The sequence below is a fragment of the Sinocyclocheilus grahami genome, unplaced genomic scaffold, assembly GCF_001515645.1.
Source record: "Sinocyclocheilus grahami isolate Dianchi unplaced genomic scaffold, SAMN03320097.WGS_v1.1 scaffold4.1, whole genome shotgun sequence".
Taxonomy (NCBI): Eukaryota; Metazoa; Chordata; class Actinopteri; order Cypriniformes; family Cyprinidae; genus Sinocyclocheilus; species Sinocyclocheilus grahami.
In genome coordinates, this window is record NW_015505183.1 from 3,076,887 (window position 1) to 3,094,718 (window position 17,832).

Consider the following 17,832-nt stretch of genomic DNA (forward strand, 5'->3'; position numbering starts at 1 on the left):
CATTTCTCCGATCACAAATGCAGACATGGTTTTATGTTTACGCGGCGCGATGCAACGCAACGTGTAAAAAGACAGTATAAGTCATTATAATCCATAAATATGTCCCCACTGGATGCAATATTTATATGCCTCGTTTATAATGGGTTTGAATGTTTTTGTGTAGTCGCTCCGGCCGGGACATGGCATCACAATAAGGTAAGGGGCGTAACATTTCCGTCACACGCTTGAGGCATTCAGCCAATCACAACACACTGGATAGCTGGCCAATCACAGCACACCTCGCTTTTCAGAACGATGAGCTTTGTAAAAATCGACGCGTTTCAAAAAGTCGGGGCATAGAGGAGAAACAATAATGTACAGTATGTGGAAAATTTGTTTTTTGAACCTTAAACCGCATAAACACATTTCATTACACCAAATACACAAAATAATGTTATTTTTAGCAACATCATATGACCCCTTTAAAAAATCACGGTCATATTAAGCAGCATGATTGTTTTCAACATTTCAACATGTGAGGCTGGAGGAATGGCTACTGAAAATTCAGCTTTTCCATCACAGGAATAAATTACATTTAGAAATATATTAGTATGGTGAACATAAGAAACTTCTTTCAAAATAATTTAATAAATCTTATCGACCCAAAACTTTTGAACAAGTGATTTTACTGGAGCTTTAAAAGATCTGCTTTCATACAAGCTAAGATAAAATTAAATAAATTATAATGTTTTCTTATTTAAAATTTTTTGTCATTTAGGTGGTGTAGCAGACTGTGTTTCCAAGTTGATCTTCAGACAGGGTGTGTCTCCAGATCTCCTGAGGGATATCCTACAACGGAGGGGAGAGAATGAGCCATTACAGCAAGGCGGGGAGGAGAAACTTGAGGGTAACTGTGAAGATTCCTGATCATGTTACTTAGATGTTAGATCATTTAAAATTGTTCCATGGTGGTTTCCATTTATAATAGTTCTTTAAGCTATGTGTGTGTTCTGTGCTTGACTGAAGCATCTGTGTGTGTTTGTGTTGTCTTAGAGCTGCTGGAGTGTGTGTGTCAGCGGTTCCCAGATTCTCTGTCTCCTGATGTGCTGTTTGCTCACTGTAGCTGGGAAAACGTGGTCCAGTGGAACAAAGACCCTGAGGTGAAGACTATAAACAATCTCAAAGCTGTCTTAAAGAGTCGATAACTGAGAACCAGTTCTTGTTTAGAAATTACCAGAAAAATACTGGAATCAAATGGGTTTTGTTTTTGTTCATTCACAAAGTACTTGTTCGTAAAAGTAAATGAGCATTAAAGGAACTGGAATTCCTTGCAGTTTGCTACTGGAGAAATATCAACCAGTCATCTCTCCCTTTCTCCTCAGGTGGGGCAGTACTTAGAGTGGTCAGTGGAGTTTTTAAAGATGATATCCAATCCTCACATTCAGTTCGGTAAGAGATATATAGCGTATATTGATTAGATGAAAGCTAATTTGTGTTGGCAGATCAATGGATAGGAAGTTGCCACAACATATTTCTTCACAAGGAATTCTCTCCTTCATCTATGCTCTTCTCTCAGGTGTCTCTGCTATGATGTGGCAGACCTTCATAGTCAAGCGGTTTTCGGCTGCTGCCTTCCTAATGGAAAAGGTTTGCATTTCTGTGTACTCTGGCTCTTCCTCTTTGTGTGCTGTTTAAGATTTAAGATTTGACTGCGCATGTGTTGATGTAGGTGGGAAAGGCACCTAAAGACCGACTGTGTAGACGGGTAAGAGAAGTCACAAAGCATAAATTAAATTCAGCTCTGTTTCATTTGAATTTAATGTCTGTGTGTGTGTGTTTGTGTGTATTTAGGATGTAGGAATGGGAGACGCAGCTGTGAGGAGTTTCCTGAGCTCCAGTGTGCAGTTACTGCAGGCCCTGATGGAGGTCTCATCTTCCTCTTTTCTCCCTTCCTTTCCTTTTTTCTCCAGAGTAAGGACTGATTAAACGGTGGATGCATGGGCGGAAGCATGTCTTAAGTTACTGTGGATTTTACAATGATGATGATGGGCAATGAATGGGCTGAAATAAAAGCGAGACATATATTCTAATCTTCTTTTCTCTCTCAGGCGGATTCAGCGGTGGAGCAAGTGTCTGCTCCAGATGTGTGCGTGGAGGAAGTGTGGGGCGGTGCTGAGGGTCCAGTGTCTATAATGGAGTTAGCTCTGGATCAGAGGTCTGTTCACTATCCTCTCGTTCAGCATCACTGTGTGTTAGCGTCACTGCTACATGCCGCCATGACCTTCTCTCTGCGCCTGAAACCACTCAGCCTGTTTGACAGCAAGGTAAAAGCACACAATTCTGCATTTATACATGCACACCTCAATACAATTTTGAAATGTGCTGTTTAGTGCCTTAAAGGTGCCATAGAATGGAAAACTGTATTTACCTTGGCGTAGTTGAATAATAACAGTTCTGTACATGGAAATGACATACCGTGAGCCTCAAACACCATTGTTTCCTCCTTCTTATGTAAATCTTGTGCATGCAAAAGACCACTGAAAAATATTCGAATCAGAACATAACACCGACTGTGACGTTACAGTCGGGATCACTTATAGTTACGCCCCCAACATTTGCATATACCTGCCCATGTTCTATGCCAGCCGCCAGCCGGACCGGCACAGCCGAATCATCAGAAATTCTGCAGGTATTGTGAAGAAACAAGCAAGGATAATTGAGAAAATGGCAGATCATGGAAATAAATGTTATGTTCCAGGCTGTGCAGGGATGGGTTGGTGTCTGTATTCAGAAAGACACGGAAAACAAATAATCGCATTCTAATAAAATAACGCGAGTCACTAAAGGGACATGGTTAGCTGCTTGCTAGCGGTAGCCTGTTACATTACAGTACATAAGATTTCACTTACCACATAAACAGAGTAAGGAGAGATGACTGAGGATGATGGCAAATGATTGACAGATCCTGAGCACCACTGACAAGCATCTCATCTTGTAAAATGTGTGTTAAGTACTGCCGCTGAAGTTTACACAGAGCACATGCGATCGCAAATCTCAAAAGTGAAAGTAAAAAGCGATCGTGCATTCGAATATATTAATAGCGGCTCCCTGATGCCTGCATTTTATATTAAATTTAAATTAAATTTATGCATTTAGCAGACGCTTTTATCCAAAGCGACTTACAGTGCATTCAGATGATAAATTTTTTACCAGTATGTGTATATACAGTATAATTACCCAACAATATAACTGCGAGAGAGAGTATTGAAATATATATTTTCCCTGTGTTTCCTTCATTCTGTGTGAGCTACTGAAATGAGCCGCACTGTGAAACAGCCAATCAGAGCAGAGCTCAACATTATTATTCATGACCCTTCCAAATAAGATAAAAACAGGCCATTTCATTCTAGTGACAATTGACAAATCCTAGTGTTGTAAATGGACATGTAAAGATTTTTTTGCCCTTACCTAAGCCACATACCTTCTATGTAGATATCAGAGAACAATTTAAAATATTGTATCCATGCATTCTATGGCACCTTTAAAAAAAAAAGTAATGGTGAAGTGATTAGCCATGGTTTGACACAGGTTTGACTCAACATGTACTGACCTAATTCTACTTCTAAATTTTTTCATTTTCAAGAAGCCATTTTACTCGAATATACATCACTACAAGGAAGAAAAGGTTTTTCTGCTTTATGATGACTAATTCATGTTGTCTTTTTCTGTCACCTACAGGGTAAGAATGCATTTTTTAGAGATTTGTCGTCTATCCAGTTGCTGCCAAGTGGAGACATGGACCACAATCTGGTCGCAGTGAGACAAGAGGTGAGTCACAGTGCCACTCATCAAGAACATCTCCATGCAAAATGGCTTTATTTTATTCCAAATATTTTATAGTCACATGCATCTTGTACAGTGACAGTGAAGTGTAGGCCAAAAGATTCTCGAATAACAGATCATAAGATGTTTATAGCTTGCTTCTGAAACCAGTGTTGATGTATTACTCTCTTGTGCATGTGTGTAGTTTCTGATGAACGTGTTAACAGGCTGGGTGAAGGTTCTAGCTGAATCTGAGGAGAACGGTGTCAAACACAGCAGCACTGAAGACATGTGGCCGTCTGTGTGTATGGAGCTCTCGTCTATACTGCAGGTCAATACTGATATCCTGCGCAGACACCTCGTCTGTGAGCTCTACAACCAGGGCCTGGACCTGCGGGCAGAGGAGGTAGCACACACTCACATACACTCTGTTAAACCTCCTGAGCATATATACAACAGTGAAATATAGAGATGCTAATGAGCTTTCTTTTTGCTTTTGCTTTTTTTTAACCCTTTCTTTTGGTTTCATTTTTGTATTTTTTTTTTCTCGTTTGTATTTATTTGAATTAGTTCTCTGTTTGTTTTTAATTTCTTTCTTTCTTTTTTCTTTTTTTGTATATAATTTTTTTCTCTTTTTTTCTTGTAATTTATTTCTAATTTTTTCTTTTTCTTAATTTTTTCCTTTTTCCATTTTTTTCTTAGTATGCATATTATCTTTCTACTTTTCTCATTTTTCTTTTTGTAAATATCTTTTCTTCTTATTTTTAACTTTCTCTTTGTACTTTTTCTTTTTATCGTTATCTCGCAGGTGATGATGGAGGTGCAGGACAAAGATGTTTTGGGCTCTCAGCTGCTGGTGTTGACTGGTCAGAGACTCGCTTTCTCTTTGCTCCACTCCCAGTCACAGACCAAACCCAACATGGAGCTGTTGGCCCGTCTGCCGCCCACCCTCTGCACCTGGCTGAAGGCTATGGTGAGATCACACAGACTGCACAGTTCTCAAATCTCTTACCATCTTACACTCATCTGTGTCATGGTTTGTGTGTTGCTAGGACCCCAGTGAGCTGCGCTGTCCCTCAGCCCCTCTGTCTCAGAGCAGTCGATTGATCAATAAAGTCATCGAGATGCTCCCCGAAAACCACGGCCAGTACAGCCTTGCCCTCCACCTGCTGGAGGCTGTGGACTCTTTACATGAAGAGCCCTGATATAAAGAAATGCACAGGAAGAGAGAATGAGAATCATGTTTTTTAAATATTCTAGACTTTAAAAGTTTCCAAGAAGCCCTGAGACCTGGAAAACCACCCAGTCAGCAGCCAAAATAAACACATCATCATCATCAGTAATCTGCTTAATTTAGCAGACTTGAATTTCTTTTTCATAACAGTCACTAAAATAACATCTAGAGCACTAGCACTAGGATGTGCTATCCCACAATGCCTGTGCACACTGAACGTGTCACAAATAAAGGGCCTGGAGTCTCTAGTGTCTAGAGTGTTATTAGATAAAAACAATGTTATTCATGTACAGTAGTCCTGTAATTAAAGAATGACATTCTTTACAAGGAAGCTTTAAAATTATATTGTGCTGTAATCAGTATAATCAAAACATTACAGTATATTAACACCATGGGGGTTATATTTTTTATTTCAAATTCTAGATGTTCTTGTTCAATTTATTCTGCCAATTAAACATGTCTGCAATGTCTCGTTTATGCTGTTTATTAGTAAACAAGCACTAAAATGTAATCGGTTATTGTATGTGTTATTTTAAATGTACAAGCTTAGGTGTGGTTGCAAGGTGAGACAAAAGAAAGATTTCTCTTCAGTAGAGCTGACCTTTTATGCAGTCCCGTACCAGCTGTGCCTGGCTGCTCATATAATGCAACGTTAACCATGATACCAAAAATAAAGAATTTCAGAGAACTGTTGTGAAGCTCATTGTTCTCAAAATGAAAGCATTAAACTAGCAACAACATTAGAATATAGTTAGAATAAAAGAACCACAAAGACATTTAATTCTATTTGTTGTACCGCATTATGTGACCCTAGCAGGCGCTGTAGCGAGGGTAGGATTAGGATTGGGTTTAGAAGTAGGTCGGATTAGCTCAATACAACGCCTCTATGGTCACAGAATTCGGTGCAACACCGGTAATTATGGTGCTACAGTCCCTACGGTGCACATATGCTTATCTGCAATATTGGGGGAAAAATGCAAACACCATTGATCACCATTTACCTCAGGAAATCCATTCAGTGTCCACTACAACCGCTTGTAAAAAAGAACTACAGAGACAAGCTTACTTCACCTTTTAATAGTTTATTCGATTATTAAATTATGCATGCCATGAAACCGTGAGACGGTTATTGTACTGTGAAAATCTTAAACGTTACACACAGTATGATAACTGTCGATTTTAATACCGTCTTATGTTGGTATACCGTCCTCTAGATATCGGTATATACACTGGTTTGAGAGGAAATGCAGCCAGATAGAGTATCTTACCTGTGTGCACCTTTTCCTACTCCACTGCCTCAGACCGGTCAATGTGTACTACACATATTGTGCTGTAATCAGTATAATCAAAACATTACAGTATATTAACACCATGGGGGTTATATTTTTTATTTCAAATTCTAGATGTTCTTGTTCAATTTATTCTGCCAATTAAACATGTCTGCAATGTCTCGTTTATGCTGTTTATTAGTAAACAAGCACTAAAATGTAATCGGTTATTGTATGTGTTATTTTAAATGTATAAGCTTAGGTGTGGTTGCAAGGTGAGACAAAAGAAAGATTTCTCTTCAGTAGAGCTGACCTTTTATGCAGTCCCGTACCAGCTGTGCCTGGCTGCTCATATAATGCAACGTTAACCATGATACATGGTTAATACAACGCCTCTATGGTCACAGAATTCGGTGCAACACCGGTAATTATGGTGCTACAGTCCCTACGCTGCACATATGCTTATCTGCAATATTGGGGGAAAAATGCAAACACCATTGATCACCATTTACCTCAGGAAATCCATTCAGTGTCCACTACAACCGCTTGTAAAAAAGAACTACAGAGACAAGCTTACTTCACCTTTTAATAGTTTTTAAATTATTAAATTTAAGTATATTAAATTATGCATGCCATGAAACCGTGAGACGGTTATTGTACTGTGAAAATCTTAAACGTTACACACATTATGATAACTGTCGATTTTAATACCGTCTTATGTTGGTATACCGTCCTCTAGATATCGGTATATACACTGGTTTGAGAGGAAATGCAGCCAGATAGAGTATCTTACCTGTGTGCACCTTTTCCTACTCCACTGCCTCAGACCGGTCAATGTGTACTACACACACACACACAGTGCTCCACACACAGTTATTTTTGATGAGAAACTAAATCTCAGCTTTAAAGTTCTGTCCATTTCCCCATGAAATCCAAACCGTTTTGGTGCTCTTTAATGTGAGGCACAAATTTGGCAGACTGAGAACCTCCAATGTGTGTGTCATCTCTTCTCTATACTACAACTTATAGCAGGAAATAAACATGAATGTGGTATTTAAGAGGTGTATTAGCTTTTACATAATAATATTTACCTCAGGAAAGCCATGTCCAATATAGCTCATTAGTCAGCAAGAAAAAACAACTGCAGACATGAACTCGTTTACGTAACCTGTTGGTAATTTACTAATGCGAGTAAATTTGTCATGCAGACAAGTTATGAAGAATATTATTATACAAATTTGGGAAAGTGGGAACACATGAAGACTCGCATTGCGATTCATATTCTCTTTCCTGTATGTACTGTTTATTGGTTTAGCAATAAAAGTGACGTCATAAAGCATCATCAATTTACAGGTAAACCAAGAAACTCAAATGAAAAAAAACTCTCCTCTCACTGAGCCTCAATGAAACAAGCAGAATGAATGTGTAAAGTTTCTAAACCCATTGTTAGATAAACTGCCACATTCACTGTCACAATTTAAGACTGGTTTCACTACTGACTTCTGCTTTGGCTTCATGAATAAGTCACACTGACATTACAGTACGTCTTCAGTTCAAAATATCACAATAAAACATACCCCTTCATGACTTGAATATACATAAAAATAAAGATAGACGTGTCAACCAAACCTTTCACCCACCACAAAAACAAGCACGCATGGACATACACCAAGGCCCTTTTCAGTGTACTGAATCAGTTTGCTTAAACTTGTAGCAGAGAACTGCACTGTTCAAATCTGTCAGATCCCAGGTCAGTGCTCATATTGTAAGTATGATCTGAACCAGTTTTTTGTGGACGTTTTTGTCTCAGATGAATCTCCTGTTTGACCCGAGAAACACGGTCCCCCTCTCCCACACCTTCAGACAACTATCTGCCTCTTAAATAGCCGCTTCATTCTGGTCCATGTTAGCCCTTGCAATCTTTTTCACCAGAGGAGGAGAAGAAAGGCAACAGTCAGGGTGATTACTTGGCGTTTTCCAGCACGGTCTGGCATCGTGGGCAGAGGCAGTCTGGCTCATCAGATGTGTATCGTCGACATCTCGGACAGTGTGATAGAGAGGTGGGTATCGCAGCTACGATGTATGCACTCTCCTCCCGGATCATGCCCCCTACACAACACACAGATGAGCAGAATAAAATGCAGTTCTATCTTGCAAAACTACCTGAATAAGTTACTTCAGTGTTACATACTTTTTTTTCCTTCTTAATTGGGATTCTTATTCTGTTCCCCAAGTAAAGACAGGTTTAACTGGTTATCTTTCCGACTTGAATTTTCACCAACAAAATATTCAGAAAATTAAAGAAACACTGGATAATTTATATCTGAAGAAAAGTATCTTACCTTCCAGGTTGATGAGGAAGGTTCCTGTGCTTGTGATGGCATCCGATGGCAAATCCCGCGGGAGAGAGCTTGCCAGAGTCGTGCGTGAGGCCATCATGAGCTCTGTCAGTTGGGAGCAGGTGGAAGTGGGCTCCTCTTGAAGAGACTGACCGAGAAGGGTGGAAAACAACATACAAAATGATTTAGCTGCAAGCAAATGAAGCAGACAATTTTATTATGTATTTAAAGACCTTTTCACACCAAATACAAATGTTCGGTGTCAAATGTTTTAATTTGAATTGAGTTCATGTGTAACGTCTGACACAAACATTTGCATGCTGTCAATGTCACTTTTATTTTTTTTCCTAATGTTCTAATTTCTTTTCCATTGCACTACAAACAAAGCTGGGCAACAAATAAGATTTGTGCTTTTATTCACAGGCCCAGAGCCACTGCTGTTACATAAAACCACAACTTCATGGCACTCATAGCGAAACTAAAAATCTAAATGGTTGTTTGAAAACATGTAAATGCAGTTTGACAATTTTTTTTCTCTGTGACAAACGCGTGTCAGAAATGGAAAGTTGCATAGTGCTTTATGTACAGGATCACCAGGATATTTTCTATAGGCACTACCTACTGTCAGATATTGAATTTGCATGTCCATCTTCCATTTTAATGCACTTGTCTGAACAGACACCACAATCAAGCTGTATTTCTGTGTCCAACATTTGTAGTGTGAACAGGCCTTAAAATCAATGATGTACCTCCATGAGCTCAAAGAACAGGCCGGGCTCAATGGCAATGATGAGCTCATACTCAGCAGCATTACGTCCCGGAATAGATGACAGGAAGGAATCTCTGATAGCACACGCACCCTCCACTGCTTCCTCCAGTCCTGGCCTCCGCCAAACAGAACTGGTCTTAATCCAACCGCTACGAAACAAAGTGTCACCCTCTACAGACAAAGAGAGGTGAGAAGCGTTACAGTGAGATAACGAGTCCATAGACGTGCAGCATCAGTTTTGTACGGACATTGCGTGTACCATCATGTCCAGGAGCGTGTAGGTACACCTCCTCAGCGAGATGAGGGAGTACAGGAGCGATAGAACGACTCACTCCATCCAGAATCTCTTCTAAAACTGTCTGACACGACCTCCGACCAAGGGAGTCCTCAGGGTCACAATACAGCCTGAGAGAGAAAAAGAGAGAGTGAGGCTTTTAGCTACAGAACATTAGAAAAATAGCTTAAGGATTTTAAAACACAAAGTTACATAATCGAACGAGTGGTTACCGATCTTTAATGATGCTGAAATAGAAGTTAGATAAATCTCTAGTGATGAAGGATTGCAGCAGACGGATAACACGGCCATTGTCAAACTCACTGTAAGCATCCGTTACCTACAGCACACACAAACACACGTGACGTGATCGACTACAGCGTAGAGCTGGTTCATGCCCAGGCTGTAGAAACATTTTAAACGGTTAACATTGAGACTCACCTTCATGCTGAACTCTCTGAGCACGTGCAGCATGAACTGATCTATGTAGTGAATTTGTTTAGGGTCCACGGCCTGGGAACGAGGATCAAAACCCTGGAGATTCCCCAAGAGAAACCTCAGCGTGTTCCTCAGCTGGAGAGAGAGAGAAGAGCAGTTGAAAAAGAGGCCATTAGCAAAAAATGTTAGCATACAATTTTGATTACACTACTGTTCAAAAGTTTGGGGTAGGTAAGATTTTTAATTTTTTTTGGTTTTGATAAAATGTCTTATGCTCACCAAGGTTGAATTTATTTGATCAAAACACAGTAAAACCATAATATTGTGAAACATTACAATATAAAATAACAGATTTCTATTTGAATGTATTTTAAAATGTAACTTATTCCTGTGATAGCAACGCTGAATTTTCAGCAGCCATTAATCTTATTATCGATGTTGAAAACAGTTATAAAGTAATATAAATAAAATAAAAGTAATAAAAAATTATTTCTGACCCTAAACTTTTGAAAGCTAGTGTAAAAATCTCCTTTTGAATTAGCACTGAATGGCAGCAAACTAATGCATTAGTTTATAAGCCAGACCTTGTTGATGCTGTCTTTAGCAGCGTTTAGTGTGTTCGGTCCAATCTGAACTTCAGAAAACACGTTCGACTCTGCAACCCACCATCTCAAAACATCAGCACCATATGGAGGAGAGACAGACAAGTCCTGAGAGAGAGAAATTGATGTTTGAAAGCACTGACTGATTGATATAATTTCATTCTATTAATAGTTGATCATATCTTACCTTCCCTCCATTAATAACAACATCTGGGTCGATCACGTTGCCTACGGACTTAGACATTTTTTCTCCTCTCTCACTCACAGCAAATCCATGGACCACTAGAGCTCTGAAACGCACACAGAAGGTCACCAATATGTTTTTCGCATGTGTATTTTCATTTGCATATATGACTCACTTGTAAGGGGCTTTATTCCGTACAGCTACACTGGTGAGGAGAGACGACTGAAACCAACCGCCGACCTGATCTTTCCCCTCCACATACGAGTCTACATGCGGGTCAGATTCTGAAAGAGAGAGACAGTAAGATTACATTACAAAACAACAAAGCTTACGAAAGGACCCAAGACAAGCAGACATCAAAATACATATGGAACTAGACTGACACCAAATACTTGTAACAATTAAGCACCACTTTGACTACTCACCCGGGAGCACAGCGGCCCATGAGGCCCCGCTATCAAACCAGATATCCAGGACATCTTCACCCCGTACATAATCAGATACCGCACCTGCTTTACTCTGCCAAACAATTTATAACATATATTGAATCTTTCTTGAGCACCAATTAGAATGAAATCTGAAGGATCGTGTGACATAAGAGACTTCTTTAAAAAATATATATATTTTCAAAAATTCTACTGGTAGTATATGAAAATGTACCTTCTGAAGAACCTCTGGAGTCAGAAATGTCTCTGCTGGCTCCGTCCACCAGCTGTCACTCCCCTTCTCAGAGAAAACTTTAGCGATGTGTGTCACTGAATGTCTGAGAGAGAAAGAAGGAATTAAACACAGTTTAAGATGAGTTTATATGTGTTTGAGTATGTCTATGACGGTGTAAGTATATACTTGTTTAAGAGTGGCTCTCCAGTCTCTTTATGGTAGAACACTGGGATGGGGACGCCCCAGCTCCTCTGCCGAGATATACACCAGTATGTTCTTCTGTCCAACATTGCCAACAAACTGGACCTCGCCGATTCGGGTATCACACGCACCTTCTGCAGGGCGTCCTATAAAAACACACAACAAGAGTTTATTTTCTGCAGATAAGCACTTATATAACTTATTAGAAATCGGTCACATTTGTAATACTTTTGCATGAGTAACTAAACAAGCATGCTCTGATCAATAAATAAATTTTTTGCAATTTTATATTTTTTTTTACACATTACAGTAATGAGATTTTTTTCAGCATTAAGGGAGAATTTAATTTCAATACAAAAAAATGTCACTATGTAAAAAATCTAAACGGTCCTTAAAACGGTCTTCATTTATTTAAGTCTATTGTCTCACCTTAGCTTTGTCTTTGAGGCTGGCTGTGTTAATAAACCATTGTTTACTGGCTCTGATTACGACTGGCTGTTTGGTCCTCCAGTCATATGGGTAACTGTGAACACAGTCTTCCTCTTTCACAACGGCACCCGCTGCCTGCAGCATTGAGATTACTGCCCACACACACAAAACAGTTATGATTCCTAGAATGCATATTCTTTTATTATTTGTTATTTTTTTCTTGTATCAACATGATCTCTTTCCTCTCACCTGTGGCATTGCCTTCAGTCATCACAGATTTCTTCTGCAGTTCAGGCCCAGCCAGCTCTGTAAACCTGCCCTCCTCATCCACCATGCACTCCTAGTGAAGAGAGACAGCCAATTAAAAGTCATGCCAACAATACAATATTCTTACTATTTCAGCATTCACAGGTGTGGTGACTTACTACTGGCAGCTTAAAGTGTGTAGCAACACTGTAGTCCTCCATGCCGTGGGCAGGAGCTGTGTGGACAAATCCTGTTCCCTTAGTCATGGTCACATGATTAGCCGGCAACAAAGGCACTTGTTTTGAAGGAATTGTGGGATGCTGACAGACTCCACCTTCGAGGTCTGACCCTGGAGATGAATGAAAGAAACAGAGAGATGCTTAGGCCAGTTTAAAAGGCATCAGGTGAAGTAATTCAGGCCACAAACGAACACTGGATCTACCTGTGAATGTAGCCAAACTTTCTAGATTTGTCTTCAGTATAGAGGCGAGGCTGTTCATGCGCTCTGAGGCCACTAGGAGTAGCTGCTCATTATCAACTCGCTTCACTACAGAGTACCTGAAGAAGAGGAAAAACATGTGATCATGAAGGGCTCCATCAAATCATATCATGTGCATTCCACTCACAGATGCATAGGTGTACGACTTACTGTACTTTGGGCATGTAACAAACCGCTTGATTGGCTGGAATAGTCCATGGCTGAGTCGTCCATATCAGAGCAGACACATGAGCCCAACTTTCTAAAGCACAGACAAAGAAACTGGCATTAGAAACAGCAAAATAATTTTAACTCTGTGTATATGGCCTGTATAAAGAGTGTGAGGCCACAAAGAGTGTGTGGCACATACACACACACACCTGCTTTCGCAGCGAGTTCGGCTGGCAGGGTGAGCAGGGGGAAAGTGATGTATAGAGCACGGCTCACATGTTCTGGATTATACTCCAGCTCAGCTTCTGCAAGCGCCGTCCTTCACCGAGACAGAGAATATAGCAGAAAAACTGTACAACCGGTCACATTTGTAATACTTTTGCATGAGTAACTAAACAAACATGCTCTGATCAATAAATAAATTTTTTGCCATTTTATATTTTTTTTTACACATTACAGTAATGAGATTTTTTTCAGCATTAAGGGAGAATTTAATTTCAATACAAAAAAATGTCACTATGTAAAAAATCTAAACGGTCCTTAAAACGGTCTTCATTTATTTAAGTCTATTGTCTCACCTTAGCTTTGTCTTTGAGGCTGGCTGTGTTAATAAACCATTGTTTACTGGCTCTGATCACGACTGGCTGTTTGGTCCTCCAGTCATATGGGTAACTGTGAACACAGTCCTCCTCTTTCACAACGGCACCCGCTGCCTGCAGCATTGAGATTACTGCCCACACACACAAAACAGTTATGATTCCTAGAATGCATATTCTTTTATTATTTGTTATTTTTTTCTTGTATCAACATGATCTCTTTCCTCTCACCTGTGGCATTGCCTTCAGTCATCACAGATTTCTTCTGCAGTTCAGGCCCAGCCAGCTCTGTAAACCTGCCCTCCTCATCCACCATGCACTCCTAGTGAAGAGAGACAGCCAATTAAAAGTCATGCCAACAATACAATATTCTTACTATTTCAGCATTCACAGGTGTGGTGACTTACTACTGGCAGCTTAAAGTGTGTAGCAACACTGTAGTCCTCCATGCCGTGGGCAGGAGCTGTGTGGACAAATCCTGTTCCCTTAGTCATGGTCACATGATTAGCCGGCAACAAAGGCACTTGTTTTGAAGGAATTGTGGGATGCTGACAGACTCCACCTTCGAGGTCTGACCCTGGAGATGAATGAAAGAAACAGAGAGATGCTTAGGCCAGTTTAAAAGGCATCAGGTGAAGTAATTCAGGCCACAAACGAACACTGGATCTACCTGTGAATGTAGCCAAACTTTCTAGATTTGTCTTCAGTATAGAGGCGAGGCTGTTCATGCGCTCTGAGGCCACTAGGAGTAGCTGCTCATTATCAACTCGCTTCACTACAGAGTACCTGAAGAAGAGGAAAAACATGTGATCATGAAGGGCTCCATCAAATCATATCATGTGCATTCCACTCACAGATGCATAGGTGTGCGACTTACTGTACTTTGGGCATGTAACAAACCGCTTGATTGGCTGGAATAGTCCATGGCTGAGTCGTCCATATCAGAGCAGACACATGAGCCCAACTTTCTAAAGCACAGACAAAGAAACTGGCATTAGAAACAGCAAAATAATTTTAACTCTGTGTATATGGCCTGTATAAAGAGTGTGAGGCCACAAAGAGTGTGTGGCACATACACACACACACCTGCTTTCGCAGCGAGTTCGGCTGGCAGGGTGAGCAGGGGGAAAGTGATGTATAGAGCACGGCTCACATGTTCTGGATTATACTCCAGCTCAGCTTCTGCAAGCGCCGTCCTTCACCGAGACAGAGAATATAGCAGAAAAACTGTACAACAACAAAGACTTCATGTCTTTTAAGCTTTATTAAAGGCTTTACATGAGACTGCAAACACTGAGCTTCTCTCACCTGGACGATGGTGACCAGAAAACAGGCTTGTAGTCCTGATAAATTAAACCCTGTACACAAAGACAAAAAAAGCAGGATAAAGTGAGAAACTTTTCAATGACATGAGGGTGCATACACTACTCTGGGGTCAGCCATTTTTTAAGACATTAATACTTTTATTCAGCAAGGACGCATTAAATTAATCAAAAGTCACATTAAAGACAATTGTAATGTTAGAAAATATTTCTATTTCAAAGAAAGACTTGAATTTATTCATCAAAGAATATGGACAAAAAGTATCCCAGTTTTGACAAAAACATTAACTAACACAACTGTTTTTAACAAATTAGCATATTAGAATGATTTCTGAAGGATCATATGACACTGAAGACTGGAGTAATGAAGTATGTATTTTAAAATATATTCAAATATTTAAAAAGTAAAAAAATTAAAGTATTTTTGATCAAATAAATTCTAATAATAAATATTGCAATTTCTTCTCTGAATTTTTATAGTAGCATAAACAGTAATGTAAATCATTGAATAATTATTTTTTTTTGCAAACCACTCCTTAAATACTCACATATGGAATGAAATCAAACATGTCAAGCTGTGTTGTACAGGAAAAACTTCTCTCACCTTATTGTGCATCTCCTGGAAGACTTTCAGTTGGGCCGCTTCATATTTCCCATCAAAGGTGTAATAACAATTCTCCCAATCTGCCATCACACCCCAGCGCTGGAACGCAGCACGCTGCCGAGATATGGCCCTCTCTGCAAACTCCCGCGCTGAACAGAGAGACACACAGGCAGTTTTTGATTCACCAGAAGGAACGTATCTTAGCAATATTACTTAACTGACTGTAATTTTTATTTTCTTTTTTTTAAGATAAACACAAGCTTCTAAGATCTAGACAAATTACTTATTTTACCTTTTTGTCTGATTTCTAGAGGACTCAGCTCATTGGTTCCCAGGTCTCCGAGTGCTTTGAGCTCAATGGGAAGCCCATGGCAGTCCCAACCAGGTACATAGTGCACTTGTCTACCTCTCAGCACCTCAAAACGGTTCCGGATGTCTTTGAGGATCTGCGGGAGAGATCAAACGAAGACGAATATTTCCATTCCTGTAGGTTTAGGAATATAACTATATAAGATGTCTTTGAAGTAAAAATAAAGGATCCGGATCCAGGAACATCTACTTGTCTCACAGCCATACCCACCAGACCTCTGTATATTTTCTGGTGTGTAATAAAAGTTGTGAAATAATTTCCTAATAATAATACCCGCACTTGGATGCTGCAAATATATTGTACAATGTATACTGTGCACATAAGTAGATCAAGGGAATCAAAATTTTTCAGAGGGGCCCTGAATTCCCCAAACAAGCTCCTCAAGCTATTGGACCTTGGCATTTCTAAAATCCTGCATACTGTCAAGAACTGAGTACTTATGATCTGACAGAATGTACCTTATTGAGAGCATGTCCAACATGCGGGTCCCCATTGGCATACGGTGGTCCATCATGAAGGCAGTACTCCTTTTTAGCTTTTTTCTCTCTCTGCCATGTGTACAGCTGGTCAAAACCACATTTCTGTGAAATGTGGTTCAGAAAAGTTAAAACTCCAGAAAAATCCCTAATCTCCAACAAATGACAACTTCATCCGTGATCTCAAGGTGTGTGGCAGTTATGGAAGTACTACAAATGCTATCATCTTAATCATTCAGGATGATTTATGAAGTTACAGAACAGAACCACTTAGATCAGATCTTTCGGTTTTAACAGCAGCTTTTGTATCTGTATCTGGACCGGTCACATTTACCTGCTGGATCTGGATCTCTCGCTCCAGTAGATTCGGCCCGTTCACTCTCATGGGGAAGTCAGTGCGGGGCAGCAGCACAGTGTCCTGGTACCGGCCCGCTGCGTCCCCGGAGCATAGACAGCGCAGTCCCCATCGAGCCACACCGCCGAAACCTACTGCCGAACGCCGAACCAGCAGCATGAGGGACTCTGACAGGTGAGTTTGCGACCAGGATGAGAGTTTGTTGTGGGATGTGACCTCCTCCTCCGCATGGGCGTCACTCGGTGTCTACCGGAACCATAAACGCAACGGACATCTTCTTCTTCTTCTTCTTCTTCTTCTTCTTCTTCTTCTTCTTCTTCTTCTTCTTCTTCTTCTAGCAACGGACATCATCTTCTTCTTCTTCTTCTGCTTCTTCTTCTTCTGCTTCTTCTTCTTCTTCTTCTTTGGTGTTTTATTGGCGGTTGGCAAACCAACTAATAGGTGCATTACCGCCACCGACTGGACTGGAGTGTGGATCAAGATTTATGCAATATATATGATGGGTGAAAGAGGGGAAAGGGCCAAAAAATAAAAATTATTATTAAATAAAAACCCCTTTAACAAAAACATTCTTCTTAATAAATAATAATAGACATATTATTTATATTCTCTTACGTAATTCACATTATTTTATAAACTTAATAATATCATCATATATCGTGTTAGCTGATTTCCCCAATAAACCTGACAAGGAAAAGTCAAAGGCGATATCTCTCATTGTTGTATTTTACACATTGGATATATTTCCTTCCCTTCGATTCCTACTCTCCTTTCTCCCAGCATCAACTGTTTTTTGTATATTATACAAATGTCTACCCGTTCCATGGTCATCCCAGTATATCTGCCAAACTGATTGTGTATATGTTCTAATGTATACTTTAGCTTCTGCTTTACTTAATGGAATATGTAGATCTACTTGCTTCATTCTTAGAGTTTGTTTAGCCAGAATATCCACCTTCTCATTTCCCTCCACACCAACATGAGCAGGAACCCAAATGAATTGTGTAGAAATACC

At 39.9% G+C, this 17,832-nt stretch overlaps 2 protein-coding genes across 3 annotated transcripts in view; one reads left to right on the forward strand and one right to left on the reverse strand.

Annotated features, from left to right (window-relative positions):
• Positions 1-5,723, forward strand: part of LOC107582873 (rab3 GTPase-activating protein non-catalytic subunit-like) — a 14,961-nt gene extending 9,238 nt beyond the window's left edge. The window contains exons 25-35 of one of the 2 annotated variants that reach the window (XM_016268895.1): positions 758-886; positions 1,033-1,139; positions 1,362-1,428; positions 1,556-1,626; positions 1,709-1,744; positions 1,831-1,950; positions 2,088-2,303; positions 3,718-3,807; positions 4,007-4,207; positions 4,610-4,774; positions 4,854-5,723. In XM_016268895.1, the coding sequence (XP_016124381.1) occupies positions 758-886; positions 1,033-1,139; positions 1,362-1,428; positions 1,556-1,626; positions 1,709-1,744; positions 1,831-1,950; positions 2,088-2,303; positions 3,718-3,807; positions 4,007-4,207; positions 4,610-4,774; positions 4,854-5,006 (1,355 nt within the window). In that variant the 3' untranslated portion in view covers positions 5,007-5,723. The remainder of the gene's footprint in view (positions 1-757; positions 887-1,032; positions 1,140-1,361; positions 1,429-1,555; positions 1,627-1,708; positions 1,745-1,830; positions 1,951-2,087; positions 2,304-3,717; positions 3,808-4,006; positions 4,208-4,609; positions 4,775-4,853) is intronic. The other variant, XM_016268902.1, reaches the window with a different exon arrangement.
• A 2,507-nt stretch (positions 5,724-8,230) lies between these two features.
• Positions 8,231-17,142, reverse strand: LOC107582886 (isoleucine--tRNA ligase, mitochondrial-like). The gene is made up of 23 exons (XM_016268914.1): positions 16,797-17,142; positions 16,445-16,567; positions 15,909-16,062; positions 15,617-15,765; positions 14,999-15,048; positions 14,777-14,886; positions 14,568-14,658; positions 14,361-14,476; positions 14,098-14,267; positions 13,922-14,012; positions 13,673-13,824; positions 11,756-11,916; positions 11,570-11,672; positions 11,335-11,428; positions 11,085-11,193; positions 10,913-11,015; positions 10,708-10,833; positions 10,127-10,258; positions 9,919-10,025; positions 9,671-9,816; positions 9,392-9,582; positions 8,646-8,790; positions 8,231-8,412 (listed from the first exon to the last, which is right to left on the reverse strand). The coding sequence occupies exons 1-23, from the start codon at positions 16,974-16,976 to the stop codon at positions 8,267-8,269; spliced, it is 2,949 nt and encodes a 982-aa protein (XP_016124400.1). The 5' UTR covers positions 16,977-17,142; the 3' UTR covers positions 8,231-8,266.
• Between the last annotated feature and the right edge of the window lie 690 nt (positions 17,143-17,832).

Bases quoted from the DNA above. Each gene is read 5' to 3' on its own strand.
- LOC107582886 (XM_016268914.1), bottom strand. From the start codon at position 16,976: ATGCTGCTGGTTCGGCGTTCGGCAGTAGGTTTCGGCGGTGTGGCTCGA. The intron at 10,834-10,912 runs GTAAGATATGAT...TCTCTCTCTCAG, and splicing joins TTGTTATTAATGGAGGGAAG to GACTTGTCTGTCTCTCCTCC. The intron at 9,583-9,670 runs GTACACGCAATG...CTTTGTCTGTAG, and splicing joins ACACGCTCCTGGACATGATG to AGGGTGACACTTTGTTTCGT.